Source organism: Malus domestica, chromosome 15 (assembly GCF_042453785.1).
Source record: "Malus domestica chromosome 15, GDT2T_hap1".
Taxonomy (NCBI): domain Eukaryota; kingdom Viridiplantae; phylum Streptophyta; class Magnoliopsida; order Rosales; family Rosaceae; genus Malus; species Malus domestica.
The window spans coordinates 12,282,693-12,294,357 of NC_091675.1; the positions used below are offsets into that span (position 1 = coordinate 12,282,693).

The 11,665-nt window shown below is 40.7% G+C and overlaps 3 protein-coding genes across 4 annotated transcripts; 1 reads left to right on the top strand and 2 right to left on the bottom strand.

The window, feature by feature from the left end:
• Window positions 1-970: 970 nt before the first annotated feature.
• LOC103400059 (uncharacterized) lies at window positions 971-3,496 on the top strand. 2 transcript variants are annotated; one of them, XM_008338747.4, is made up of 5 exons: window positions 971-1,343; window positions 1,804-1,847; window positions 2,061-2,253; window positions 2,579-2,667; window positions 2,756-3,496. In XM_008338747.4, the coding sequence occupies exons 1-5, from the start codon at window positions 1,280-1,282 to the stop codon at window positions 2,759-2,761; spliced, it is 396 nt and encodes a 131-aa protein (XP_008336969.3). In that variant the 5' UTR covers window positions 971-1,279; the 3' UTR covers window positions 2,762-3,496. The 2 variants fall into 2 exon arrangements, with proteins under 2 accessions (XP_008336969.3, XP_008336966.3); XM_008338744.4 differs by having other exon boundaries at window positions 2,579-3,496.
• Window positions 3,497-3,661: 165 nt separating this feature from the next.
• LOC103400060 (uncharacterized) lies at window positions 3,662-7,794 on the bottom strand. Its single transcript, XM_070813808.1, has 4 exons — window positions 7,719-7,794; window positions 7,155-7,209; window positions 6,613-6,965; window positions 3,662-6,432 (listed from the first exon to the last, which is right to left on the bottom strand). Exons 3-4 carry the CDS (start codon window positions 6,954-6,956, stop codon window positions 3,891-3,893), a joined length of 2,886 nt encoding a protein of 961 aa, XP_070669909.1. The 5' UTR covers window positions 6,957-6,965; window positions 7,155-7,209; window positions 7,719-7,794; the 3' UTR covers window positions 3,662-3,890.
• Window positions 7,795-8,153: 359 nt separating this feature from the next.
• On the bottom strand, window positions 8,154-11,288 carry LOC139191683 (uncharacterized). Its single transcript, XM_070812676.1, has 5 exons — window positions 11,160-11,288; window positions 9,486-10,313; window positions 9,274-9,402; window positions 8,856-8,963; window positions 8,154-8,771 (listed from the first exon to the last, which is right to left on the bottom strand). Exons 1-5 carry the CDS (start codon window positions 11,286-11,288, stop codon window positions 8,154-8,156), a joined length of 1,812 nt encoding a protein of 603 aa, XP_070668777.1.
• Window positions 11,289-11,665: the final 377 nt, after the last annotated feature.

Consider the following 11,665-nt stretch of genomic DNA (forward strand, 5'->3'; position numbering starts at 1 on the left):
CCTTTAGAGATGCTCTAAAGAGTTGTTTATATTACTACTCATGATGTGGTAATGTTAGAGAGACTAGATTTTGTAACCTAAATGACATAGAAGCTGATGATTAGATTATTACTTAAACATGGATTAACGTGCTTATTTATTATTGATGACATATTATTTAATTTACAAATTTAATCTGTAAATTTAATTTTCTTAGCACTATCCTTTGATAAGTGAGGTAGTCGAGTCAAAGGGAATTTTTAAAAGTGCTTATGTGGAAAGTCCTAGAAGTTTTTCTTTCATCTTCTATCATATGCCACTCGGAGCCCAAACAAGTGTTGCTTGTAAAATCCATCCGTAAACAAGGCTTTTATTAGATTTGAGTAATTACAAACTTGTGAAAACACAACATAATTTTTAGTGTTTCAAATATCACCACACGAAAGAAACGCAAGGTGCATCGGTGCATGTATTACGTCGGATACCACATTTGTGTTGGTCTTCATTCAACCTATGAAGTCCACTTAGGCAGATGATGGAGGCTTCAGTTTCGAGGATTAGATCTCCCCTTGGGCCTTCAACCATCATTGCAATTTAGATATCGAGTTTGAACCTATAATTTTCCCTTGACCTCTTTTTACATCCAAAAAAATAATAATCTAAATATTATTGTGAATTGGCATTTCATTTTCTTATAAAAAAAAGGCAACCAAGAATTGTTTTTGTCAAGTTCTATTAAACGCTACAAAGTGAGATTTATAGTTTTATGGTTATATCACCCAACAATGTGGATAGTAATCTAAAAAACACGAGACTATATGGTGGGGTTGCAAATCTTACTTTAATGTCTAAATATAAAGAATATTTACAAAAATAACATAAAGTATTGTATAAATTTCAATACCTAATTATGATTATCCGTATTATTGTGATAACGTAGTTTTGTTGTGACACTGTGCATTATAAAATTTTCGTAAATTTCTTATCCCCTGTTCCTTTGAGAAATGGCAAATGATTGGGAGGATTAAAGTGGTCATTAATGAAGAAATGTGGGTTGGGTTCTGCAGTGCATGTGTTCCCTTCCCTTCATCACTTAACCTCTCACCACACCAGAAGCTGCCGAAACACACAAACTCTCTCTCTCACCGGTTGGTTCGATTGCATTTGCTTTACATTTGGTGACCGTACGTTTGAGTTGGGGAAGAAAAGCAAGAGTGCTTGTCCGCTGAGACCGCAAAGCCACAGATCGAACTAAAACCCCAACACAGAATCTTTTCCTTCATCTGATCATTCAATTGCTATGAGCAAGAGGAAGCTTCCCTCTGATGATCTCAGCCCTCCGTCTTTCTCTCCTCGTTCTTTGGGTAATTAATCTTTTTTTTTTCTTCCCAATTTCTCATAAAAATGCGATGAAACAAAGAAATTTAATCAAAAGAAATCAACTTTTTTGACGGGCATTCACTGAATTATGAAAAGACGCCACCTCTGTTATTTGTTTATAAAACCCAAAATTTGGTGTGGTTATGATAATCCTTTAATCCAAATGTTACAAAATTATTGGGTTTCTTTGTTATTTTACTTTCCCATTTCGTATGATTATTTGTTTGTTAGTTGATCAATTACTTGTTTTTGCTTTCTTAATTAGATATTTTAGAAGAAAAAAAGCCGGAATTGGAATTTAAGTTCAAATTTTTGCCAATTTTGTGGGTGTTTTGTTGGCATTTACAGCGTCAGAACAAAAATTTGATTGTGTTGGAAAACTATTTAAGTGAATTTTTAATGACATGTATTTGTTTGTTGGTTTTGTCTTTTGGGATATTGCAGGTACCATGCCATGTTCTTCTGGAATGGATTTATTAACACAAGAGGTTAGCTGTTCTTTCCTTTCTTATTCGTGTTTCGTGTTTCATCGACGTTGTATACCGAGTTTTTGATGAATTTGTAGCTTTAATGAACCCCTTTTGATCGACATTTTGTAACTGTGTTTACATTTCTTCCTATTTCATGTATTGGGAGAAATATTTATTTCTATTTTTGGTCTTTGTTTGAAGCTACTAAATCCCTAGCCCTCTGTTACACAGCATCATCCAAGCCTTGGGCGATCAATGTTCCTTAAACGCTCACATCATCACTATGCGCATCAATACTCTCGACGTAACTCAGGCAGTCTTGCTAACAAATCAACTTCTCGTGGAAAAGGAGTGCCTTTGCGTGACGATACACTCTCCTATAAGTTGGCTACTCAATCCAGCTTCGAGTCCAGACGTCATTCAGGTTTTATTTTGTATTGCCCCCTTTTTCTTCTCCTTATTTTGTTCAACTTCAAAATACCTTCATGAGGTTCTTTAGTTTTTATGGAAGATGAAGACAACGAGAACTCTTTTATGCTACATGGATGAATGGAGCATATGTAGCCAGCGTATGTTTTTAAGTATTATTTCCTATGTCGTCGGATAGGAGTATAGGAATTTACTTCTTTTGTAGTTGGATGACTATATATTCAACTCTCTGATTATTTCCTTGAGCATGACTTTTCTCAAAGAATGCTGTCGGATCTTTTTTCGCAGAATTGACTTTACTTTTTTCAATTTCTCCCCAGAAACCAAGGAAAAGCCTTTTATTCGGCCAGCCAGAATTAGATCTGGTTTCTTGGCAATGGATGCTGTATCATCGGATCCAGGGAAGATGGTATGTGGGATTTGTGACAAGCTGTTGAGGCGTAAACCTTTCTTTCTCGGTAGCACGCTGTCTTCGACTGAAGTCTCTGTTGTTGCAGTTTTAGTTTGCGGCCATCTTTACCATGCAGATTGTTTGGAGCAGAAAACAAGTTTTGAAGATAGACGCGACCCCCACTGCCCATTGTGTGCAGGATTATTGCCCAAGGTTGAAGATTCAAGAGAGTGGAGTTAGTGAGAACGGTCTTTGGGTTTTTATATCGGAAACCTTTGAGGCAGAAACTGTACTTTCTTGCGAACACCTGTCTTCAACAACAACGCTCATAAGGAGTCCTATTGAAACCAAGAAATATAGGCCTGCCTGCCATCCACCCCAGAATAAATGAAGTTTGAACTCCGTGGCAACGTATGTTTGCAGCCATGATTTCATGAAGACTCTGCTTCGAGCACAAAACAAGTTAGAAGACAGATGCTGCCACCTAATTTTGTCCATTGTGTGCGCCCAAGGTTCAAACGTTCAAGGTTCGAGTGGGCATAAGTTGGTTGTAAAGTTGTTAACTTGACTCCATTGATAGCCTAGTACTGAGTACTTGATAAAAGAATCACCGAGGGTTCGTCGGAAGCTTTCTTAAGCAGATTAACTCCTAGACAGGCGAAAACTTTCGGTTTGGACTTGGATGTTAAACTGTAGTTTGTATTCAGTAGCTAATGACTGTTTTTAATGCCCTAGAAGTTAGAGGAAGCAAGCTTTGTGAGTAATGTACGAATTCTAGTTGATGTCATTTTTTGGATGTTATTTGCATATTCGTAGTGTATGGATTTGTTTTCCGCTTTTCTGCAAATTTCATTTCTCTTAGTAAAAATGGATTGGAAAGCCGATGACGTGCTCACATGTAACGGGTGATCGATTATATTTTACACAAATTCATGTGATGCGTGAGACAGAGATATGACGGTATTTCACCCGGTTATCCTCCGGAGCGGAAAAAGAAATAACAAAGCACATATGGTTTTGCTGGAACAGCAAGATTCCTAGGACTTTCGTTGTAGCAAATTGCCAGTACACATTTCAGGAACAGGACAATTCAAACGCGAAAACTACAAATTTAAAACTCTACACTAACTCAATCTCATCACAAACCTAGGTCAAATAGACCGTTTCAGAAAATGTCGATTACCACTGTACATGAATTCGGTACAGACAAGCATCTAAGATAATATGATTCAAGGATTACATCAAGAGATACTTGATGGAGGATCTACGGGAACTATACTTGATGAAGGAGCATCTACATGGTCGATGCTTGACGGAGCAGAATCTACAGGGATGATACTTGATGAAGGAGCATCTACATGGTCAATACTCGACGGAGCAGAATCTACAGGGACGATACTTGATAAAGGAGCAGCTGTGCGGACGATACTTGATGGGGGGTCATCTACGGGGTCAATACTTGATGGAGGGGCATCTACAGGGACGACGCTTGATGAAGGGGCATCTACGGGGACAATACTAGATGAAGGAGCATCTACGGTGTCCATGCTTGAAATAGGAGCATCTATGAGGTCCATACTTGAAAAAGGATCGTCTATGGGTTCCTTGCAGGTTTTTTTATTATGCCCTGAATCCTTGCACCTAGAGCAAAAAACTGTCCTTGCCGACACACTCTTTCTCTTGGCCTGGCTTTTCTTTTCTTGTTGCTTGGAGATTAATGGAGGAAGCACATGCGCTGCCTCTACGTCAGTTTTCTCACCATCTAAAGCCTCGAAAGGGGCCAATGCAGGGTTTATGGACTCAGAATACATCAAACGATACTTGTCAGCTCTATAGTATCTCGAACAATAATCATACACATCCCTTCCAGTGCAGTTGAAGACAGCAATAGCATGGCAGCACGGTAGACCAGTTGATTTCCAATCCAGACAACTACAGTCCCATTTACTAATATCCACAACGTTGATCAAATCCTTGTGAACCTCAAAGAGTGTATCGGATGAAAACAAGACTTTAAGACCATATGCGCAACGAGCTTCTCGTTGCAGTTTTTCCTCCTTGGATGGAGTAAGTTTTGTGGGCCACTTACTTGAATCTGTTCGGCGAGTATTTATCAGCTCCATCAACTTAGAACATAGCGCTTCAATCTTTGACACAATGGGTAACTCCTGCACTTCCTCTATCCACTTGATGTATGTCTCTGCAACATCGGATGTAAAATGGTTATAATGCTCACCTTTAAATAATGCATTTGTCCAACTTTCTGGTTCAATTTGCTGGACCCAGGCATAAGCTCGGGCAGAAACTCGTCTAATTTGATCAATACTTGTTTTAAACCCATCAAGTCGGATTGCATGGGCAGCAGCCATAAAATTGATTGGCAACGAACCCTTCCCGTCTCCATGGTATGGACCATTCAAGTTTCTCTTGAAGCTTTGCAGAAGGTGGTGCATAGAATATCCATGGTGGGCATTCTCAAATACTTCAAGCACTGATTTCTTTAGTCCCTTCTCTCTATCCGAGACAAAAGTTAAGGATTGAGAGGTTGCGAGTACAGATCTTAACTGCTCCAAAAACCACCGCCACTTATCATCACTCTCGGTGTCTACTATAGCAAATGCAACAGGGAAAAGACCATCATCTCCATCCAAAGCAGTAGCTGCCAAAAAAGTCTCATGGTATCTTGATTTTAGAGATGCAGCATCAAGAAAAAGAATAGGGCGACAACCATTCTGAAAACCATGTATTGAAGCATGAAAGCACACAAATAGGTGCTGAAATCTCCTCTCATCACCAGTGAAAAGCTTAATACTACTGCCAAGATTTGCCTCTGTCATCTTCTCACAAAATCTCGGTAAATGGTCATATGCCTCTTTATACGAACCTAGAAGTCTCTCCTTGGCATCCTCAACTGCACGCCAAACATGAGTATAGTTCACAGCAATCCCAAAATCTTGACGAATGATTTTGGCAAGTTCTTTAGGCTTGAGATGTGGGCGCTCAAGTAATCTATCTTTTACAATGCTAACCAACCAACTTCTTTTCGGATGATAATATGTTGAGAGCTCTGATTCACATGTATGTGTTTCAGTCATACTCTTTATCCTAAACTTTTTCACAGATGTGTCCCAAGATGCAAAAATTTTCCAAGAACAGTCTTCGGCTATACATCTGCCACTTGCACGGTTAGTATCGTTCTTTTTTAACTTATACATGAAACGATGGGCAATGGCATATCTTTGCAGCGCATCACGAAATTCTTTAGCACTGTTGAATTCCTGCCCAATCCCAGTGATAGCATCTTTCCATAATTTGAGTAAAAGTTCAGGTGGAGCATCATTTGATTCCACTAGAGTAGCCTGGATAGGGTCATTGCTAGTACTACTATCTTTACCATGAAGGATATCTTGCCTTTGATCCACGTCATCAATTTCTGTAGCAATGTTGCAGCTAGGAATATTCTTCTTCCTGGACATACGTTTTCTTTTCTCCCAAATATGGTCAGTGACAGAACCAATGGTAGGACCATTGGCACCAATTTTCCAGGCAGCAGTGCGCCTTCGCTTCTTAACAGTATCAGCAGGGGTACAGTTCATATCAAAAACGTCCAAGATGTGCAGATTTGCATCAGCAGTAGCAGACATGCTACTGGTTGGAATGGAATCTTCGACAGACATGTTAGAGGCAGGTTGTTTTGATAGAGGACTAGCGTGTAAAGTGGCAGCTGAAGTAGTGAAGGTTGCAACAGGGGTCACAGATTCAGCCACTTTTATCCCACATGCCCTGCAAGTGAGAATTTAAACTATCAACGCAATAAAAAACTTAGAAACTTACAAAATTGCTGTAATTACTAGCCAATATGCTTCAAATACAGTAAAGAGGCCAAATTGGCAATATAACAATGTCATCATTTCTTTAAAGCAAGGAAATCGCGATACAGTCAAACAAAACAAAAGAAAGTACCTTTTTGGTGTGTTTAAGGCTTCAGCCTTAAAACCTTCTTTTCCCTGGACAAAAACATCAGCAGTTATTAAATTCCCATGGAATTCATACATCCTTTTCAGGGCCTTGTCATTGGATAAAGTGACAAGAGTTCGTGTATTTCCAGGGAGAAAATACTTCATGATCACTGATTTATATTCCAAATTCAACATCTCAGCCAATTTTAACTTGAGATCATCAAATTGGGTTTCATGATTGATATCTACTGCCTGAGCATCTCCTCCCGTATATGACATGGATCCATCATCCTTTACAACAAATTCCCCACCAGACTGGCAGATTAGGATAAGCTTTGTCCTCGCCATCACAAGGACCTTCAAGCATTCAAATAAAAGAATTAAAACTAGTTTACAAATATGCCACATAATTCAGTTCCCAAAACTATCTACTACTTTCAAAGTTACCACGATCAAAATAATACATATGTCTGTAAACTATCAGTTACTATTGTCGATTCAAAACGTATTCACGAGCACAGTGTGCGTATACTATTAGCTACTTACTAGAGCTTGTGTGCATACGATATCAAAAAACCATCGTCCCAACGGGCCTGCTTTGCTAACATATATACAGGCAAGCAACCGTAACATCAATGGAAGTACACCAGAGAACTGTAAATATTACATAAAATTACTGAAAAAAAAATCACTTAAATTTAACAGCATAGCATCCAAATTATTAGAAAATAGCATATTGGCTATCGTCTGATCCCACCATCACCAAAAACCCAATTCCTAAATCAGTAAATTTTCCGGTTGGTCAACGGAAAACAGGTTTAAAAAGTCAACCAATCCAACTAAGATGATCATCCAATGAAAAATCTAGCAAATTAATCCCCTTTTTCTGAAAACCCATGAATTCTAAGTCCAAGATCATGACTTTAGCCCCCCAGAAAACCGAAACATTCAACTTACTTTCCAGAATTCTAAGAACGCTAACATTTGTCGAATTGGGTTACTAATTTACTACTCCATGAATTTATTTTGTTACCAATTCACCAGGAAGACAGTATTGGGATAAAGAATTGAACTTTTAGTTGTGAGGCGAGAGGAGAAGAAAGGGCTTACCAGTTACCAGAGGAGGAGGTGCAGGGTGTGATGAAAACCCTGGATTTTGGGGCCTTCTGGAAATAACGATAAAAGAGGTGAATGATGCAAAAGACTTGAAAGCATAGAAGGGTGTGATAGAAATTTAAGCATAGATATTGGGCCTCGGCTTGTATTTTGGGAATTGGGATTTTCAAATTCCAAAATTAGCCCGGCGCACTTCTAAAACGGAAATGGCTTTGTTCGGAATTGTTTCTTTAAAAAGCACTTTTTTTTTTTTTTTTGGCAAACAGATTTTTCATAATCGGGCAAAGATGCCAAACAGGAACACGAAAGCCATACAAAGAGGCTAACAAACAAACTACACAACAGCAGAAAGGAGAATAAGAAAGTACAAGGAAACCATGACGCCGCACCAAATGCTAAAACGTCCCTTCTCAAACTAACAAAAATCAACTACGGAGGGCAAGGAAGGCCATCATTACTTAAAACATAGACCAAGGAAGATGGGGGTCTATTGACCCAAACATGATCACATACTTCCTTACAATTGCGCGACACCAAACAGTCCGCTACCGAATTGGCCAGTCTTGGAACCCAAGACCAGCGGCAAGCTTGAAAAGCCCTTCCCAATCTGAGGCACTTCCTGAGAACTGGAAAAGCATCCCAGTTGCCCTTCTTAGCCGGATCCCGCAAACAAGAGATTGCATCGTATGAGTCAGATTCAACACATATCGAATTCCATCCATTGCTTACCCCCAGATTACACCCATGCATAATGGCCAAAGCTTCCGCCATAGTAGCACCAGTAACCTTAATCTTATGCCTAGAAGCAGCCAAAAAACAACCCTGCTCATCCCTCGCCACAACCCCCGTGAAACCCACCCCCGACTTTGCCTCCCAGCTGGCATCCACGTTTATTTTGATAACACCATGATCCGGAGGAGACCACAGAACTCCAGCTCCCAAACTCAATTGGTTGAGCAAAGAACGAGAGCTCCGCCTAAAGATTGTCCCCTGGTAATCCGTGACCGATCTGGAGACAGCAGCAACCACCCTGCTGGGATAGATAACCTGATTGTTGAATTGAAATTCACATCTAGATTTCCAAATATGCCAGCATGTAAAAGCAATATAGGAAATCCGATCAATCCTCACCTCCGCTGACCCATTCTCCGCCTCACCCATTTGCACGAGCCAACTAGCCCAACTCGAAACTTGCTGCCGGTTAGGTCTCAGATTCAACCTTCCTCCAAACCAAACCACCTCCACCCATGGACAGAAAAGAAAGAGATGTTCTATGGACTCATCAAAGGAGTTACACAGAGGGCAAGTGGGAGAGGGGGAAGATCTTCGAATATATAAATTCTTCATTGTAGCTAAAGCCGCATGCAGGGTCTTCCCACATGAAAGTTCGAATTTTAGGAGGAACCTTCAACTTCCATACAGTCTTCCATAAGGTAGAAGGAATGGAGACCAACCTGATAGATTGTTGGCAGCGAACTTGGGATCGATTGAGACTCCAATAATAACCTGATTTCACAGAATAAGACCCCCTCTTTTCAAAAGGCCAAACCAATCTATCCTTAAGCGTCGGATCACCAGTGTGCAAATCCAATATCACCTCAACTTCAGAATCCGCCAAGAAAGGTTTTAAAAAATCCAAGTCCCATTCCCCGCTCACCGGACAGATTAGGGACTTCACCTTTAGATTTTTCGAAACTTGAACTGACCCCAACGGGGACGGTCTCCCTAAAGGGATGGGGGGATCCATCTATCCACCCAAACCCTCGTGTCATTTCCGTCCATGATCTGCCAATGAGCACCAGCCCTAAGAATCTCTCTTCCAGCAAGGAGGCTAGCCCAAACCCAAGAAGCTCTCCCACCCTTCTTAGCATCAAGGAATGAGCAATTAGGAAAATAACGGGCCTTAAGAACAAGGGCCCATAAGGTGTTAGGTTCAGAAATCAATCTCCAACACTGTTTGGCCAACAGAGCATCATTGAAAATAGAGAAGCTCCTTAGGCCGAGACCCCCTTCCTCCTTAGACCGACCCAATCTCTCCATAGAAACCCAATGGATCCGATTTTCTCCAAGTTTTTGACCCCACCAGAATTTAGCAATCAATGCATCCATTTCATTGCAAAAAGAAACAGGAAATTTGAACAAATTCATAGGATAAGCTGGAATGGCTTGTGCCACCGCCTTAATCAGGATCTCCCGGCCGGCTTGTGAAAGAGTGGATTTTTTCCATCCCTGCAGCTTATCCAGAAGCCTGCCTTTTACATAGGCCAACCCGGCTTTTTTAGATCTTCCCCATATAGCAGGAACCCCGAGATACATCCCCGGATCACCCACCCTCTCAAAACCGAGAATATTAGATAGATGTCGAGAGACCTCCTCAGGGACATTGGAACCAAAACACACACTGGATTTAGACTTATTCACATGTTGGCCAGAAGCCGCGCAAAAATTATCAATTAGCTGAATAAGATTCCTACAGTTCACTTCCTCAGCCTTAATAAAGATCAGAGTATCATCTGCAAATAGAATATGGGAAATACACGGACCCGCCAAGTTCATCTGCACCCCCGTTATCCACTTCCTCTCACAAGCCTGTTGGATAATAAGAGATACAACTTTAAAAAGCACTTTTGCTTAGAAACACCCACATCGTTTAAGGGAAGGAATTCTTATTTTTCAAAATAAATAGGGACACCCTCTTAACAATTAGATTTGACTTTAATAAAATTATGTGGTTAAGATTAAATCACAGGTCACAGAATCTCAACCATAAAATTTCATTAAAGTCAAATCTAACAGTCAAAAGGTTGTTCTCATTTAAAAAAAAAAATAGGAATCTCTTCCCTTAAAGGCTTCCTATATATATATATATATCTTCATAGGTTCCTATTTCATGAAAAATGAGAAATTGATAACGTTAAATAGCCATCACAATGTGAGGGAATTGTGGGGATGGCTTGGCTATTTTTGGGAAATAGGAAATAAAAAGTGGGGTACTGTAGGATACTCTTAATGGGAAGTCACCTATCATGAGTAAGGAATGGGGCCGTTCCTGTGAGAATTTTTTTAAGGGCTTAATTATCTAAAAGCACTCATGAGAAACCAAGAATTGTTCAGGGCCAAAATGAACACAACAAAGCAACCACAAGGTGTCTGGAAGGGTATTATGTGATTACTATTGTCATATCCCAACCCGGGCCCCCACCACATCCCAGGTTTGACTCCGTCGTAGCATGATATTGTCTGCTTTGGGCCTCAACCACACCCTCACGGTTTTGTTTCTGGGAACTCACACGATAACTTCCCAGTGGGTCACCCATCATAGGATTGCTCTCGCACGAACTTGCTTAACTTCGGAGTTCCGATGGAACCCGAAGCCAGTGAGCTCCCAAAAGGTCTTGTGCTAGGTAAATATGAGAATATACATATAAGGCTTACATCCACTGGGTGATGTGGGATGTTACAATCCACCCCCGTTAGGAGCCCGACATCCTCATCACCACACTTCCGGCCAAGGATTGGCTCTGATACCAAATTGTCGCATCCCGACCCTGGCTCCCACCACATCCCAAGCTCGACTTCACCGTAGCATGATATTGTTCATTTTGGGCATCGACCACACCTTCACGGTTTTATTTCTAGGAACTCACACGATAACTTCACAATGGGTCACTCATCATAGGATTGCTCTTGCGCAAACTCGCTTAACTTCGGATTTCCGATGGAACCCGAAGCCAGTGAGCTCCCAAAAGGTTTCATACTAGGTAGAGATGGGAATATACATATAAGGCTTACATGACCCACACCACTGAGTGATGTGAGATGTTACAATTCACCCCATTTAGGGGCCCAACCTCCTCGTTAGCACACTTCCGGCCAAGGATTGGCTCTGATACCAAATTGTTGCATCCTAACCCGGGCCCCCACCACATCCGGGGCTCGAC